This window comes from Cygnus olor, chromosome 12 (genome assembly GCF_009769625.2).
Source record: "Cygnus olor isolate bCygOlo1 chromosome 12, bCygOlo1.pri.v2, whole genome shotgun sequence".
Classification (NCBI taxonomy): domain Eukaryota; kingdom Metazoa; phylum Chordata; class Aves; order Anseriformes; family Anatidae; genus Cygnus; species Cygnus olor.
Window position 1 is genome coordinate 13,035,623 of NC_049180.1, and position 15,346 is coordinate 13,050,968.

Sequence of the window (15,346 nt, forward strand, 5' to 3'; positions counted from 1 at the left end):
CGCAGGGCGAGCAGTGGTGAAACCTTCCCCGGGGATACCCACAGTTGCCTGGGGGCTGGGAGGAGGAAAGCCCCGGCCTGGGGGAGGAAGGAGGCCGTGCCAGCCATGTGTCCCCACTCGAATCTGGGCTCTGTGCTCCTAAAACCACCATTAAGAGCTGGTAGGTGTGGAGGTGTGATGCACGTCCTGCCTGCCGTGAGCAGCTCTGGGCTGGATGGCTTGGTGCTGCTGACAAAACAGATCAAAAAAAATACCACTTCTTCAGCTTTGAAAGACAGTTTCTACCAGCTATTCACCTCTCCTTCCCACCCTGCGCCCCAGAAAGAAAACCACTCGTGCTTTGGTCCCCTCGGACCCGCTGCTGGGGCAGGGCAGCGCTGGGAACATGCCGGGGCTGAGCCCCTCGGTACCTCCCCATGTCCCTGCCATCGGGCAGGGGAAATCAGGCCAGGGGCTCTTCCATCAGCCTGGGCTTTGGCTGGTTGATTGTGTTTTTAATTGGCCACTCTGTGCTCTGCTGAGTCTTGACAGAAGCAGACAGCACACATAAATCAAACCCTGCACGTTTCCGTGCGATCTGGTGGGAGACTGAACGCTGACCGTGCTGGGGATGCTGCGGGACCCACTCGCCCAGGCTCACCACGCTTCGACATGTCCCAGCCGCCCTGCACAGGGAGTTAGGGGAGATCCCCCCCCTGTTGCAAGCTTGCCTTTAAACACCCTCCAAACATTTGCTCTGAGCACTGCCCTTCTGAATACACCATCCCTGCTGAAGTTGCACGGTGGGAAAGGCAATCCGTACCTGCCCACCCCCTGCGCTTCAAGCCCTGAAACGATAATTTTTTTCTAACTCCCTGTGCGTACCCTGAGCTAGGAAATGCCTTTTCTCACCCCTCCCTGCCACCTACCTGGCCGTGAGCTGAGGCTGCGTGCGGTGCCCCAGCCGTGGGGTGCTGGCTGCCAGCTCTGCCCACCGCCGTGGGTGCTGCCCTGAAGCGCCTGCGGAGGCTGGTGGCACCTCAGTGTGCTTTGCGAGGGGGCCCAGCAGCACCTGCAGATGGATGGGCCATTTATGCATGGTCTTGGGCACCCCCTCTCCTCCCAGCTACTAAAATTGGTGGCTCTGGGACGGTCTCCCCAAAAGACCATTTCATCCCTGTGCCCTTCTCCGATGGCTGGGAACACCAGGAGGTGCTTTCCTCTGGGATGGGGAGAGCTGGGGCAGGGCTGGTGCTGCTGGGCTGAGCAGGCACAGTTACACGAGGCTTGGAAATTTCATTTTGGTGCCCCTACTCTCACTTGCCGAGTCCCGCGACTGTGTTTTGGATGTCTGCTCTCTGACTGAGACTGCTTTGGCCAAAATAACCCAGCTGCTCTAATTTCTTCTCCCCTTCGCCCGCCTCCCCAGGTACGAAAGGCTTGGAGTGCTCTCCCTCCACCCCCACCATGAACTCCTACTTCTACAAGTTCATGATCAACCTGCTCAAGCGGTTCAGCAGCGAACGGAAACTCCTGGAGACGCGAGGAGCCTTCATCATCAGGTCAGAGCCCTGCTGCCCCGCTGGCACCTCGCGGGCAGGGCGGGCTGGGAGGAAGGGTTCGGCGCCGGGCTCCCTCGCATCGCCAGGAGCCGGAGCCCTTTTCGGCAGCCTCCCTGGCTAGCTGGCAGCCGAGGCTGGCGTTTCCAGAGCAAACCGACTTGCCTCTCGCGTGTCGAGGCACCATATTTTTTGCTCCCAGCCCCCAAGGCGAAGTATCTCTGTATTACGCGGCATTGTCAAGTTCTTGTTGAGAAACGAGCAGGCCAGCTGGAGCACGAAGGCCGTGCTTGCTCGGGGTGCCAAGTCGAGCCAATTCTTCCACCTGGCTCGGCTCCGCGCGCTGCAGGTCAGTGTGGCTTCACCGGGCGCGCGATGCTCACCCCGTAACGCGCCTGCTTTGCAGAAGACATATTTTGACTGCAAACGTTGGCAGGTTCTGCATCCACTTCAGAAGCTGCGATCAGGCAGCAGAGGCAGGAAAAACGAGCACTGCAGCAGCTGGCAGTGCGGCGGTGTCTTTAGTGCAATGAAATCTGGGGCAAGGGATGCAAATTCCTCGGCTCGCGCAGAAATAATGGGCTTAGCAGTCAAGGCAGGGCTGAAAAATCAGCAAGGAGGGGGCAGGACTCGGTGTTTTCCTCCCTGGGTTTCCGTGGAGCTCTCCCAGTGCCCCGAGAGCACCAAGTGCCCTGCACTGCGAGGCTGAAGAGCCAGGACTGGGGAGGTTTCTCCCCACCTGCCTTAAAGCCCAGTGCCTTATCCCAAATACCCCTTGAAAAGCTGTTTCTCCCCCAAAAGTCCAGCTGAGCATATGTTTTTTTGCTTCTGACGGGAGTCTGGAAATGTTGCATTTAACCACACAGGGATCTAAGAATAGGGCAGGAAAATATCCTGCTCGTAGCAGTCATCTTCTTGTCCTCCTCTTCTTGTCCGTGCTCTGCACTGCGCCTGCTGGGAGCGAGCAGGGCAGGGGAAGGGGCTCGATTGCTCATTAAACCAGCACGGTAATTAGAGGGGCTCTGAGTAGCAACGGGGAGCCTGGGCAGGGTCACACTCAAATGCTCTCCCATCCGCAGCCACCTCCAATTTTTCCCTCCAGCTCCCCGACAGCCAGTGGGGCAGCTCCAGACCCTGCTTTTTGCTGTGACTCATGCCCCGGGCTCCAGATGTGCAAAAAATTCCAATCAGTGCAAAAAACAACCCAAAAAACAACAGCAAAAGATCCTATCCTTTGTTATCCCTTGTCAAATGGCGTGGTGGCTCACGGGGGATAGATCCAAGGGGTATGGAGCCAGTGCAGCCATTCTGGGCAGGGTGAGCCCTGGCCTCCAGCACTGGTGACTAACTCTGAAACCTACTGACGACAGCTTAAATGCCGGCGTTAACCACTTCTCCGCTGCCTCCGGGATCAACAAGATGGGAATGGGGCGGGAGAAGTTTCACGGGACCCTCTGGAAGAGCTTGATCTGCTGCCAGAGAGCCCCACCAAATGTGGGAGCCTCGTGGTGCTATTTTTAGGCGCTGCTCGAATGAAAGCCACATGCGTGTTCCCACGTTACACCCCTCCCCTGACCACAAGCGGGTTCAGCTGTTTCGCACAGCGGGGAAGAAGCCAGCCCCATGTTTCCATGGGGGAAACGCCGGTGATATTTCATCCCCTGCTCCCCTCCGCCACCAGGGACGGCGACGTGCCACCAGCAGCTCCCCGCGTACTGGCTGGGGCAGCAGGGAAGAAAGGCTATTACCTATAGGTAATGATTTCCAGCCGAAGGAGTAGTGCTCAGTGGGATGGGAAACGTGGGGCAGGGATTTAAAGCCCAGCGCAGCATTTCTCCCCGTCACCGTGCCGGTGCTGGCCAGGCTGGGCAAGCTCAAAGGTCCCCGAGGTCAGCAGGGTGGCTGCGGTAGGGCAGTTTGTTTCCTGACCCAGCACAGGCTTGGGCACGTCCAGTTGCTGACTCCAGGGGTTCACAGCCTCTTTTCTGGTGAGTCCTTCCAGTCCTTTCCTTACCTTTCTCCATCGGCACTGGCACGGAGTCTGTCTGCGACATGTCCCTGCTGGTGGCATCCAGCACGGCGCTGTGAGCTTGAGCCCTGGCACCACACCTCCTCTGTGCCACCAGCGGCACCGGCACGGAGGGCGAGCACGTGGGTGCAGCAGAGCCCCGGGCAGGAGGAGGAGGGAAGGGAAACTCCAGGAAAGGGCTCTTCAGGGCTGCTTCGTGCCCGTTTGACTCTGGTGCCCTGTAAGTGCTCAGGAGCAGGCACAGCCCTGCTCAGGGGTGTGCCAAGGGAGCCACCCTGGTAGCCATCGCCCCAAGCACCGCAGAGCAGGTCGGGTTCATCTCTAGAGGCAAAAAGCCTTCCTGCCTCCACAACGGGCTGCAGAATTCCAAGTGCTGCCTCCTCCTTCCTATCCAGACACGTCTGCACCCAAAAGCAGCTCCAAAGCGGTTGTTGGAGGCAGAAGTATCAGCCCCGTGCGCTTCCCTTTGGCGTTACCTCCCGCCTTTGTGCCGAGAGCTCCCGGCCTGGCTGGGGAGCAGATACCTGCCCTGGCTGGCACGTGGCAGTGAAGAAAAACTGGCCCTGCAGCACCCTGTTCTCCCTGACAAGGGAAAGCAAAGTGAGCTGAGCCTGTGAACCGAGACGGGGACCCGCGAGGGGCAGCGGAGGGAGAGCAGCAACAGCGGCTCTGGTGCAGCGCGGATGTGCAGTGCCCTCGGCACGGGGGGGGAGCAGCACCCCAAGCTGCTTTCTGCTCTGTCTGGCTTTCCCAGGGCTGTGCTGTCCAGATGGGGACAGACGGAGTGGGATGGGGGCCCCGGGGCTCGCCGGGTTATGGCTTTTCACCAGCACCGTGGGTTCAGAGAAGGGAGATGTTGGGGATCCCCTATGGAGCAGGGGATGCCAAAACCCCGGCCAGGGTTTCAAAGCCCTCCTCTTGTCCCTGTCCTGGCCACCCTCCTGCTCCTCTGTGGCCCCATTTGGGTGGCCAAAGGTTTTGATGCTTCCTGAGGAGCCCCCCTCGGTGTGCCCATGTTCTGGAGGCTGCCGGGGCCGGACCATCCCCGTGCCCCCACCAAAAGCAGCTCGGCAAGGGGCGCGCGTCCTTCTCGTCCTTCTTCTTCCTCTCCCCACCCTCCTGCCGCCGCCTGCGGAACAAAACCTGGGTTTGTTTTCACGTGAAACGTTTGGCTTGTGTTCAGTGAAGTGCAGGGGAGAAAAAAAAAAAAGAAAAAATGGAAGGGAAAAAAAAGAAACGCAGCCCCTTTGATAAGCTGTGATATGAACTCGGGTAAAATCCAAACAGCTGTGATGGCTACAAGGGGAGCTTCTGTGTCGGGAGGCAGCGAGCCTGCGAAAACACGCGGCTCTGCCTGCCAGGATGCTCCCTGGCCGCCTGCCCTTTTGCTGTAATGAGCTGTGCACTTTCCCCCCCTCCCTGTTGCCTTGCAGAAAGGAATAACCGGAGAAAGCGTTTTAGTTTTGGTTTTTTCCTCCTGTTTTCCAAACCGAGGGCGGCGCTCCCCAGCCCCGGGCTCAGAGAGCTGCCCCAGGATGGGGTGGGGGCAGAGCTCGGGGTCATCCTGCCCCACCGGGAAGGTCCGCAGGTACCGGTGGTTTGGGTCCAGCCCTTCAGCCCCGTATGTGGGTCAGCTTTCACCCCTTTACGTAAGGGCCATTAGCATGCCCGGAGCCTCGCTCGCTTCCCAGCCCGCTGGCGAGGGCCACAGGGAGCGCGTTGCGCTCCTGCCCTCCGCTCCAGCTTTCATCGCCCTGCGCGGGGAGCCCGCTTCTCACGCGGCCACCGGGGCGAAGCTGGAGCCTGGGGCCCTCTGGCCATCAGTGGGTGGCCCCATTTCATCCTTGTGTGCATGCAGCAGGGCAACAAATTCATTTCCTCCTGGTTTTCCTCCCATCCCTCCGCACTTCCCGTTAATCCCTTCCTGCTCCCCAAAACCTCCTCCCTGGGGGTCTGCCGGCAGCGATGGGACACCTTTGCTCCAAAAACCCAAAACAAAGAGCGGTATTCGTTAAGTAGGATGCTGTGCTCAGCTCTCTGACACCCTCCACATCCCCCCTGGGGCATGTGTTGGAGGCTGGGGAGCAAAAATGCCCTTCAGCAGGGTGAGAGCTTGGACCTGGGGCTCTCAGGTGCTGGAAGCCACCAACAGCAGGGCTTAGCTGGAGACGGCCCTGCCCGGGGGCTGCTTGTGCCTGCTGGGGTACAAAGGGCTGGGGCATCCTCCTGAGGACCAGCTCCTCTTCCGGAGCATCCCGGTGGGCTCGGGACATGGGTTTTAACCACCCTAACCAGCAAACTGCCCTGGGACCCGCGTCCCTCAGAGCCACTGCGAGGCCCTGGTGCATTTTCCTGCAGAAAAATGGAAAACACGTGCGAGCGGCGGCGCTGGCGTGGGCTGGGACTCATTAAGGTCAGCGAGAGTGTGGGGGGGAGGAAGGGGAAGTGTGCACAGGGGGGAAGAAAATCCTCAGAAAGCGGCCGAGTTCCTTCCCAGGGCAGGTCCTGGGGGAGTTACGTGTTCTCCATCCCGGTGCTTTCCCCGGGATCCCAGCAGGGGTGAAGCACGAGGTCCGGAAAGGCGAGAGGAGGAGGGCTGGGCGAGCGAGGAGCTCGCAGCAGATGCAGGTTTCCCCAAAGCAGGATTTCCTCGAAGCAGGGCTTTGTTTGATTCCAAGCTGCCGCGAGCAGCTCCCAGGTTTTCTGCCCCGTTTTCCTTGCCCAGTGGCTGCACCAAGAAGGGGGAGCCGCGCACACGGGGTGGCCGGCCTGGGGTTGCTTTGGCCGTCAGCTGGGAACTCACCCCGCTGGGCTGCAGGAGGGTCTGGTTGTGTTTCCTTCCCTTCCTTTGCTTCCCAGATGGGACATCTCACTTTATCAGTCTTTACGGAGCAAAAGCCACGACTGGCAGGCTGGGAGGAGCGGAGTAATGGCATTTTTCCCCTCTGTCCTACAGAGGATCCTGCCCAGGATTATCCCCAGGGCACGCTTGGTTAAAAACCCCGAGGCAGGGCTGTTTTGCATCCTGCTGCTCTCGTCAAGGTTTTCTGTTCTTGGCTGCTCTGGAGCATCCTGCAGCACATCGCTCTGTGCCGGCGGGGCCCGATGGCACGCACAAGGCACCCGAGCATCCGACTGCTCCCATCTCACACCTGCATCCGTCTGAGGCTCTGGGGGTTTGGAGGAGAGAGGGCAAAGTGCCTGGAGCAGGAAGGGCCACATCCTGCCCTCAGAGCCAGCCGGGTTATCCCCCGGGCACTGGTGTGGATGCTCCAGAGACGGGGAGCACCCAGCTGCCACCAGCACCCATCCAGCCGCGTGGGAGGCAGCGGTGAGGTTGCTCTAACACCTGGTGTAAACGTGGATGGAGTTCTTGGAGCTCCTGCCTTGAACCCAGCGAGCAGGGGGAGTTACTTGCAGATACCTCGTTTTGGGGATGGTGGTGGCTCCCCCGGAGCCACGAGCTTCCTGAGTAAAGGGATGGGCCAAGAGGAAATGCTTCCCCCTCTTCTGGCTGTGGGAGTGACTGTGAGAACCCAACGAACCATGCAGGCCGTGGGGAAATTCCCGTGGTGTCGGAGCAGGCAGCGAAAGGAGGATTCAGACAGTTCCCAGCCTGCCCCGTCGGAGGGAGAGAGCACGTCTCAGGCGTGGGGCTGGCGGTTCCCCCGCGAGGAATCCCTGCTCCCAGCACCCGTCGTGCCCACAGAAAGCATCGGGGAGGCTGCGGAGGCGCAAGGCGGCAGCCGGGCGACTTGTATGCGTGAGGAGCTTTTAGCCGAGCCCTCTTGCAGCCAAGCAGGAGGGGGAAAGGTTGCAAATTGCATCCAAGCCTCCCGGTCCCTGCGGTTTTGCTGCTATTTTCTGCTGTCTTGCAGCTCGCGTGAGTGCTCTGGAGGTCAGCGGGGCCAGCAGGCAGGCGATGACTCTGCACAAGGGCTGGGTGCTGGTTACAGCGCAGGAGCAGCGATGTCTGCCCCCAGCAGGGAGCTGCCACATCAGGGCTGATGCTTTGGGGCAGGACAGGTCCGGGTCCGGGCTGCTCAAAACCTCCTGACGCTCAGCCAGAGCAGGGGAGAAGTCAGCAGAGTCCGGAGTTTGGGTACGAGGCGAGGGAGCTGAGGGCTTGCACCTGGGGCATGGATGAAGATCGCTCTGCCTCCTCTTCCCCCAGGGACTGAGCTCCCTAAAACATCCCCCTTTCCCCCGGGGGGACGCAGACCCATCGGCCGTGTTGCCTCTAGGCCAGCAGTATGCTGCTCAGTCACCTTTCCACGAAAGGAGCAGGAGCACTTTTATTCCTTCCTGCAGCGATGGGGAGGCTCCCGCCCCTGCACGCCCCAAACCGGATCAGCCTCTCCCGGCTCCTCTTGCCACGGCTCCGCACCCGCTCCTTTAACCTATTTTATTGGCAGTGGAAAGAAATTATAGGGGTAGAAATAAGGCGCTTGTCAGTTTTCCTGAAAATTAGGCCACAGCTGTCAGCCTGGAAGGGAAGATGCGTCTCAGAAGAAGGATCTTCGGAGCGCTGCTGTCGCGTTATGCAGCTCGCCAGCCCCTGCGCTTCCTCCCCTTGGAAACCTTTGTGGTTTTCTTTTTCTCTCCATCCTTTGGAGGACACGAAATCCTGAAAGCGTCGCTGCCTGGTGAGAGCGGGGCTGGCGTGCGTGCCCCCAGGCTGGGGCAGGTGCGGGGCCGTGCGTCACTCCTCCTGGCCCAGGAGGTGGCTGGCAGCCAGGTTTCTGCTCCTGCGGGCACGTCTGGACAGAGCCAGAGTTTCGGCCCTGCCGGGCACAAGCTGTGGCGCTTCTGCAGCTCCTCCTTGCCCGGGGCTCGAGGTGCCATGAGCCCGGGGCCGCACGGCTCGCTGTGGCACAGCACAGTGCTCGCCACCATCATCTCAATGGCTCCAGTGGCATCGAGGCTTGGAAGCTGATCTTCCTGTGCCTGCTGGTTGGGCAACGCGTTGGGCACCTCTAGGTTCAGCCTTCCCCGTCGCTCAGCTCTCACCATTTTCCTGCAAATGCGAGGTTTGAAGTCCTGTAGCTGGATCTCACCCCCGGATTTGCTGCTGAGAACTCATCAGGTTCACAAGTCAGAGAAGAGGAGCCTTGGGCATCATGGGGTTTTGCTCTCCTGGAGTGCGTGGGACAGGGGAGCTGATGGTTTTCTGGCTGAGCCTTGTGAGCTTTGCAGGTGCTGGGTGGCTGCGTGCTCACAGCCGGGGTCACTTCGTCCATGGGGCACTGCCAGGGTCCCTCTTGTGTGTACCCCTGGGCAGCTGCTGCTCCACGTGCACCTCGTGGGCTTCTCCTTGGAGGGGTTGCCACGTTCACCCCCATTACACCTGAGAGGACCACTGACCGTCCTAACATAGCTACCTTTAGTGCCTGGCCCGTCCCAGAGGACGTGAGCCGTTGATTATCCTCTGTGCCCCCACGGCTGAAGCAGCAGCAGCCCTTCCTTCTGCTCGGTGCAGCTGCTCTGCCCCTCTCAGAGCTGTGGTTGTGTCTGATTTCACCTGGAGGTGTGCTCTGCAGGCTGAAGGTGACCTCTCCAAAGGGCACTGGCGTGTCGGACAACGTCGAGGTGTGTTTTGGGCTGCCCTGTGCCAAAATCCTTCTGCAAGGGCGTTCAGGCTGATGCTTGCCTTCGCCTCGTTTGGGACCTGGCATTCCCTGCCTCTTCCAGGCCAAAAGCCCTCGGGGGCTTCCCAGGTGGCCTGCCATCCCGGAGCAGCACCACAAGGCTCCGCAGGACCTCGGAGCCGTTCCATTTCCCGATGCTCTGAGCACACAGCGCGTGGGGAGCCTGGGCTCAGCCCGCGTGTCCCGGGGGATCGGGACTGGCACGGTCACCCACGGGGACCCGTTGCCGTTCGGCCGGGGAGGAGAGGGCTTGGCGCCGTGCCGGCACCGCGGCGGGCTTGGCGGTTGTTTCCCTGCCGAGCAGCCGGCCGTGGGAGGGATTCTTGTTTGCAGTGAAACACGCTGCGCATCTCCCTTGTGAGCAGAAGCAGCTCGGGGGCTGTCCCTGGCTGCTCGAGCAGAGCCCGGGCGTCTTTTCCCTGGCTGCAAGAGAGGGCTGGGCCAAATTTGCCAGGGGACCTCGCTAATAACCATCAGGAGGAGCTGGGGCTGGATTTTCTCCTTTGGTGGAGATGGCACCGTGGGAGGAGCGGACCTCATGCGGTCCCCAGGGCAATGGGACATCCCCGCTGGGGCTCTGCAGTGCATCCCGGCCCCGGCAGGGCAGGCAGTGGGGCAGGAGCCTGGAAAAGAAGTTGAGGCTTTACCGACAGAGGTCCCCCCAAAATTCCCCCCAGAATTTCTCCAGCTGGAAGTCGGTGCCCAGCAAGGAGGAGGTGGAGGCAGGGGACCCCCCCAGACCTGCCCGCACCCGGAGCCCCACTGCCCTCAAACTTCTAGGGTGCTTCTTTCTGTTTTCTTGATTTCCTTCCCCGCCCTCGCGGTGACGGAGGGGGAATGGCAGCCTCGCGGCTTCCCCGCTGTCTCCTCCCTCTCCCTTCCCCATCCTAATTTTATCTGCACCCCAAAGGCTGCTTCCTCTGCAAATTCCTAAAGGGTCCCAGCTGCCGGGGACGCTGCTTCTCCTTGGGGGAGGACGGGGCTGAGCCGTGCTCTGTGCCGGGCTGCTGCAGGCGGCCACGGGGAGGAAGGGCGGCGAGAAGCCTCGGGAGGAGCAGGGAGGGGAGAGGAAGAGGAGGGTGGGGAGGAAGCACTGAGGGGCACTGCCCTCCTCGCAGCCTTGTACCAGCAGGGGCGGAGGTGATGGGCTGGTCCCCGAAAGCCAAAGGGCTCCCAGTGACCTTGGCACCCTGCTGGGGGTGGAAAGTTGTGGGAATCGGAGAGAAGGTTTATGGGGTCACCCGTGCCAGCATGGGGCTGGGACGTGGGATGCCCAAGAGGAAGGTGCTGAGCTGTGGGTGCCACCCGGGGCTTCCTCGCCCTGCAGTGGGGACAAGCGAGGGGCTTGAGCCCCCCTGGGTATCGTGTATAGGGGCCGTGGGTATTTGGGAACGGCTCCTGCTGCCATGGGTGGGCTGAGCTGGGCACTGACCTTGCCTCCCATCTCTCCGGCCACTGCCCGGTCCCACCCCCGGCATCCCAGCTGCCTGGTGGAAGCCACCTGTCCCAGGGGAGCGGCTCCATGGGGGCTCTCCCGTGTCACCCGCATGCCCCCAGTGCTGGCCTCAGCTGTCACAGCAGCTGCAGGGCTGGCCACTTGTCCCCCCACCAGTACCCGGTGCTGCCGGCAACGTCCCCAGCCCTTGGGGGACAGTTTGGGGCAGGGGGCGAGGAGCCGCCGGCACACCGCAGTCCCCCCAGGAATCCCACTCTGCGCACCCGGGCAGCTCCGTCCGGGGAGGGGACCCCGTGGATTTTGTTGGGTTTGCTCTGCCGAAGCCACCTCTGGTGGCCTTGGGGTCCCCGGAGAGCTGCTGCCCCCCAGCACAGTGGCTCTGCACATCCACAGCTCTCCTGGTGTGCAGGGGATGGTGGCACGGCGTGGCAGAGGGGGACATCCACGTTCAGCTGCTCCATCGGTGCCGGGCGAGCAGGGGCGGTTACCTGGTCTGAGCCAGGCTCTTTCCTCCTACAAAGCTCTTTTCCTCCTCCAGCGTTGGGTTTCAGCCCTTCTTCCCATAAAGGGTCCCAGCTGCACCCCACAGATGGGCACCCCAAACTTTCCGCTCCTATCTCGCAGTGAAATCCTGCCCATGCAGGGTGAGGGGCACGTGCCGTACCCCGCCGCTCCTTTCACGCCGACCCGTTTCCAATTTCCCAGTGCCACCGAAAGGAGCAGGGGAAGAAAGAAAAAAAAAAAGAAAAAGAAAAAAAAATTCAACCCAACCCAGCCCTTCCTTGCTAATCAAAACCAGGCCTGAAATTAGAAAGCTCTCTGCGCTGGGCGCTGGCTGGGAGCGCAGCGGCAGCCAGAGGGATGTCGGGGCAGCTATTTATGGAAAGCCATGCCTGATTTCGGACAGGACGGGGGCGGCGGGGGCCTGCCCCGGCGGGTTTGCCTCAATCCGCCCCCTCTGCAGCCCGTGGGCGGGCGAGGGCAGCTGTGGAGATCCCTGAATCGCCTCCCCCAAGCCATGTCCCCCAGGGCTTTGCTCTCCCCGGGGTGCGTTTTGGCACAGCGCCGATGCTCCGAGCCTGGGAGCCAGGACAGAGCCCGGGGGGGAGCAGTGGCGATGACACCAGTTGTCACCGGGGCAGGAACCGGTGTCACCATGGGGCACAAGCTTGGATGCGCCCCATTCGGGAGCCTTTGATCGCAGCCCACTCCTTTAGGGTGCCCTCGGGAGGGGAAATCTGGGTTAAAACAGCCAGGAAAGGGGTTCTCCCTGGGCACACTCATCCCGCTCAGGCACGTGGGAAGCGTCTCTGGAAGAGGCTGTGCACAGAGAGGGCACCCAGAGCACCTCAGGCCGTGGCTGCCCCCTTATTCCCCACCAGGGAGGCTCTGGAAGCCCCCACTTGCTGCCAGGAGGACACGAAGTGCACGTCCCCATCTCCTTGGGGTGCTCCCCTTCCCCTCTTCCCCTCTTCCCCAACCCTCCCCTCTCCCTCCTCCAGCGATCCCGCGCCTGAGGGGCAGCGGTTACGTGAGAAGAAGGGGATAAATGGATAAATGAGCTGATTTGGCACTGCCCGTGCCGCTCCGATGTGGTCCGGGCCGAGGGCCGGGTTGGGTTACATAAAGCCCTCACAGAGCACCGCTTTGTCCGGGTGCGCGGGGCTCCGAGCTGCTCCGCCGAGCCGTGAGGAAGACAGCTTTCTTCCTCCACGCCCCTCTTTGGGGCCAGAAAACCCATTTTCCACTACCCCCCCCCCAGGCCAGCTTTATCAGCCTCTTTGGAAGCATCCGCAGGGGCTCTTTGTGTCCCGGCTCCCCGGGGCGCCACGAGCCGATGGCCTCTGCCCGCAGGGGCTGCAGGGAGGCTGGAGCCACGTGTTGGCTGCAGGTGCCATCACCCCCTGCCCTGCTCCCCCACGTTGGGGATTGCGGTGCCACCACCCCGTCCCACAGGACACCGAGAGGCGCAGGGCACCCAGAGCAGCAGGCAGGGGTCCAGGGGTCCTCAGCCTGGGGATGCGGGAGCTCGGAGCAAAACAGGAAAGCCCAAAATCCGAACAAAGGTGGGAGAAAATCTGGTTTTGGGTTTCGGCTCTGAGATGTTTGACACCAGGATGCCCGGGTTCGCTAAGCAGAACATTCCTGCCCCAGGAGACATCAGCAGAAAACCCTTCAGCCTGAAAAAGGCTGCTCGGACCAGCAGCGGGTGGTCCCGTGGCAGCTCCTGGTGTTCCTGTTTGCCACCCGTGGAGCTCCGTGCAGGAAGGGTGCAGTGCGTGGGCTCGGGTCGGGGTCCCACGCTCATTAACCGTCCCTCCCCTGTTGGTTTTTGTTTTCTGTGTGGCGCACAGGCAGCTTTGTCTACTTCTGAACGCAGAAAACATCTTCCACTCCATGGCAGACATCCTCCTTCGGGAAGAGGACCTCAAGTTCGCCTCGACCATGGTGCACACCCTGAACACCATCCTGCTCACCTCCTCTGAGCTCTTCCAGCTGAGAAACCAACTGAAGGACCTGAGGACGCTGGTACGGGCGCGTGGCTCCATTTCACAGACGGGCAAACTGAGGCAGGGGGCGACTGCTTAGAAGCAGCGCACAGGTCACACATCCCGTGGGCAGCGTGCAGTGAGCGCTGGCAGTCTGGGGACCTCCAGGACGCCCCCAGCTCTGCCCATTCCCCTCGGCACGGGATGGGGCCCCCGACCCCCCATGTAAGCCGATCGCAAGCCCTGCATGCCCTCCTTGGCCCCCCCGAGCCCCGCGGCAGCTGCCACCTCCCTCCTGCGCTCCCCAGGAGACAGGTGATGGGGGCGAGCACCCCGTGGGGCCCCGCTGGTCCCGCAGCTGTTCCTGCAGCAAAGTCGCTCCCGGGGCAGCTGCCAGCGGCAGCGGTGGCCGCAGGGGGCACCCCGAAGCCCAGGGCAGCGTCAGCACCGGGTGGGCTGGGGGGGGCAGAGAGGTGTCCCCCCGTGTTTTGGTGGCCCCCTCACCTAACCCCCCCGCTTCCTCTTTCCCCAGGAGAGCCGCAACCTGTTCTGCTGCCTGTACCGGTCCTGGTGTCACAACCCGGTGACAACCGTGTCCCTCTGCTTCCTCACCCAGAACTACAAGCACGCCTACGACCTCATCCAGAAGTTGTATCCTTGTGGGGGCTCTGCCGGGGTGCAGACAGGAGGGGGCAGTGCTTGCTGGGTGCCTCCCAGCCCCTCTCCCCTTTTTTTTTGGTGGTGTAAAAGAGGATGGCGCGATGGCTGAGCGCTGACCTTCAGCCGCCCGGGAGGGGAGGCTTCTTCCTCCTGGGAGGATGAAGGCTTTGGCCTCCGGGACCCGTGTCCAGCGACACGAGCAGAGGGGATGATTTCTTTCCTTCTCCTTTTCCACCCCCAAATGTTACCTTAAAACCCCCGTCCTCCGTCCGTCCGAGGCAGACTCCGGGCAGAGCCAAGCGCGGCACGTCCCGGGGAGGCAGCGATGCCCCCGGGCAGCCTCGGCTCTGCCAAGGCCATGCTCCCACCTCTGCCTGGCGCAGGGCGAGGACACGCCGATGCCCTGCCCTTGTCATGGCCACTCCAAGGCATGGAGCCACAGCTCGGCTTGGTGCAAGCATGCCGCAGGAGGGAGCGGCACGGCCCAAGCCGCCTCCTTCCCCCAGATTCTGGCTCCTTCCCTCCTGGCTGGCTGCAGCCGCCGGCACCTGGCCCGTGGAGCCAGGGTTTTGGTGCTTGGGGCCTGGGACGTGTCCCAGCAGAGCCAGCACCTGGCGCTGTGCGGGCCCTGTGGCACCACGGTGAGCTCACCCTCTGCCCGGAGCACAAGGGTTATTTCCCTGTGCCGGCACGACCCGGGACTCCCCAAGTGTATTTCCCTACAGAGGAGCTTGCTATCGCTCTCGGTTACTCTTTCCAGCGTGCTGGTGTTTCTCCCAGGGGACCGGGGTGCTCTTGTGCCATCCCTGTGGCCACACTGCCTCCCCTGCCCCCTGGCCTGTCCCCTGCCTGCCCAGGGGAGGAGGACACGGCTCGGGTCATGCCGAGCAGCTGCATCTCGGCATCACCCAGCTTGGGGCAGACTTCAAATCTCCAAATGCAGCCACCCCAGTCCCACCCCGAGCCATGTCCTGTGGCACCACGTGGCTCTCAAACACGTCCAGTGGTTGGGATCCACCACTGGACTCGCAGAAGGGCCACAAGCCACAAATATTTGGGGTCCCCCCCTGCTGCCACCAGGCCCTCTTGTTCCCAAGGTGCATCCTTAACAGCCGTGCCCAGCGGGGACCTGGAGGTTACCGTGGACTTCCTCACCGAGGTGGACAAGCTGGTGCAGCTCATCGAGTGCCCCATATTCACCTGTAAGGCTCGGCCCTGTCTTTTTGAGTTTGCTGGGGGAGTGGGAAGCAGGGGGGGGCTCGATCCAGCAGCCCGGGCATGTCCCCTCGCCGCTCCTTCGTGGCTGCGCGAATAAATAGAGCAGAAGTTATCGGACCTGGTCCTGCCAGCCCGCCGCTCGCGCTGCCCGCCGGGGAGGCAGCCGGCCCCCGTATGTGGGTTAACGGAGCGAGCGGCCGTGGCACACAACAAAGGCCTGGGGGAGGAAGGAAGGATGGGAGGGGGACTTGGGCCATGCGCAGCCCCGTGCCCTGGGGGGATCAGCCCTACAAAATGGGCTGCTCCTG

General features: G+C 62.0%; 1 protein-coding gene across 1 annotated transcript in view; it reads left to right on the forward strand.

Annotated features, from left to right (window-relative positions):
* VAC14 (VAC14 component of PIKFYVE complex) overlaps positions 1 to 15,346 on the forward strand; it is a 50,469-nt gene that overhangs the window by 32,089 nt on the left and 3,034 nt on the right. Inside the window, exons 14-17 of the mRNA XM_040571085.1 lie at positions 1,409 to 1,541; positions 13,026 to 13,200; positions 13,693 to 13,811; positions 14,943 to 15,022. Coding sequence (XP_040427019.1) covers positions 1,409 to 1,541; positions 13,026 to 13,200; positions 13,693 to 13,811; positions 14,943 to 15,022 — 507 coding nt within the window. The remainder of the gene's footprint in view (positions 1 to 1,408; positions 1,542 to 13,025; positions 13,201 to 13,692; positions 13,812 to 14,942; positions 15,023 to 15,346) is intronic.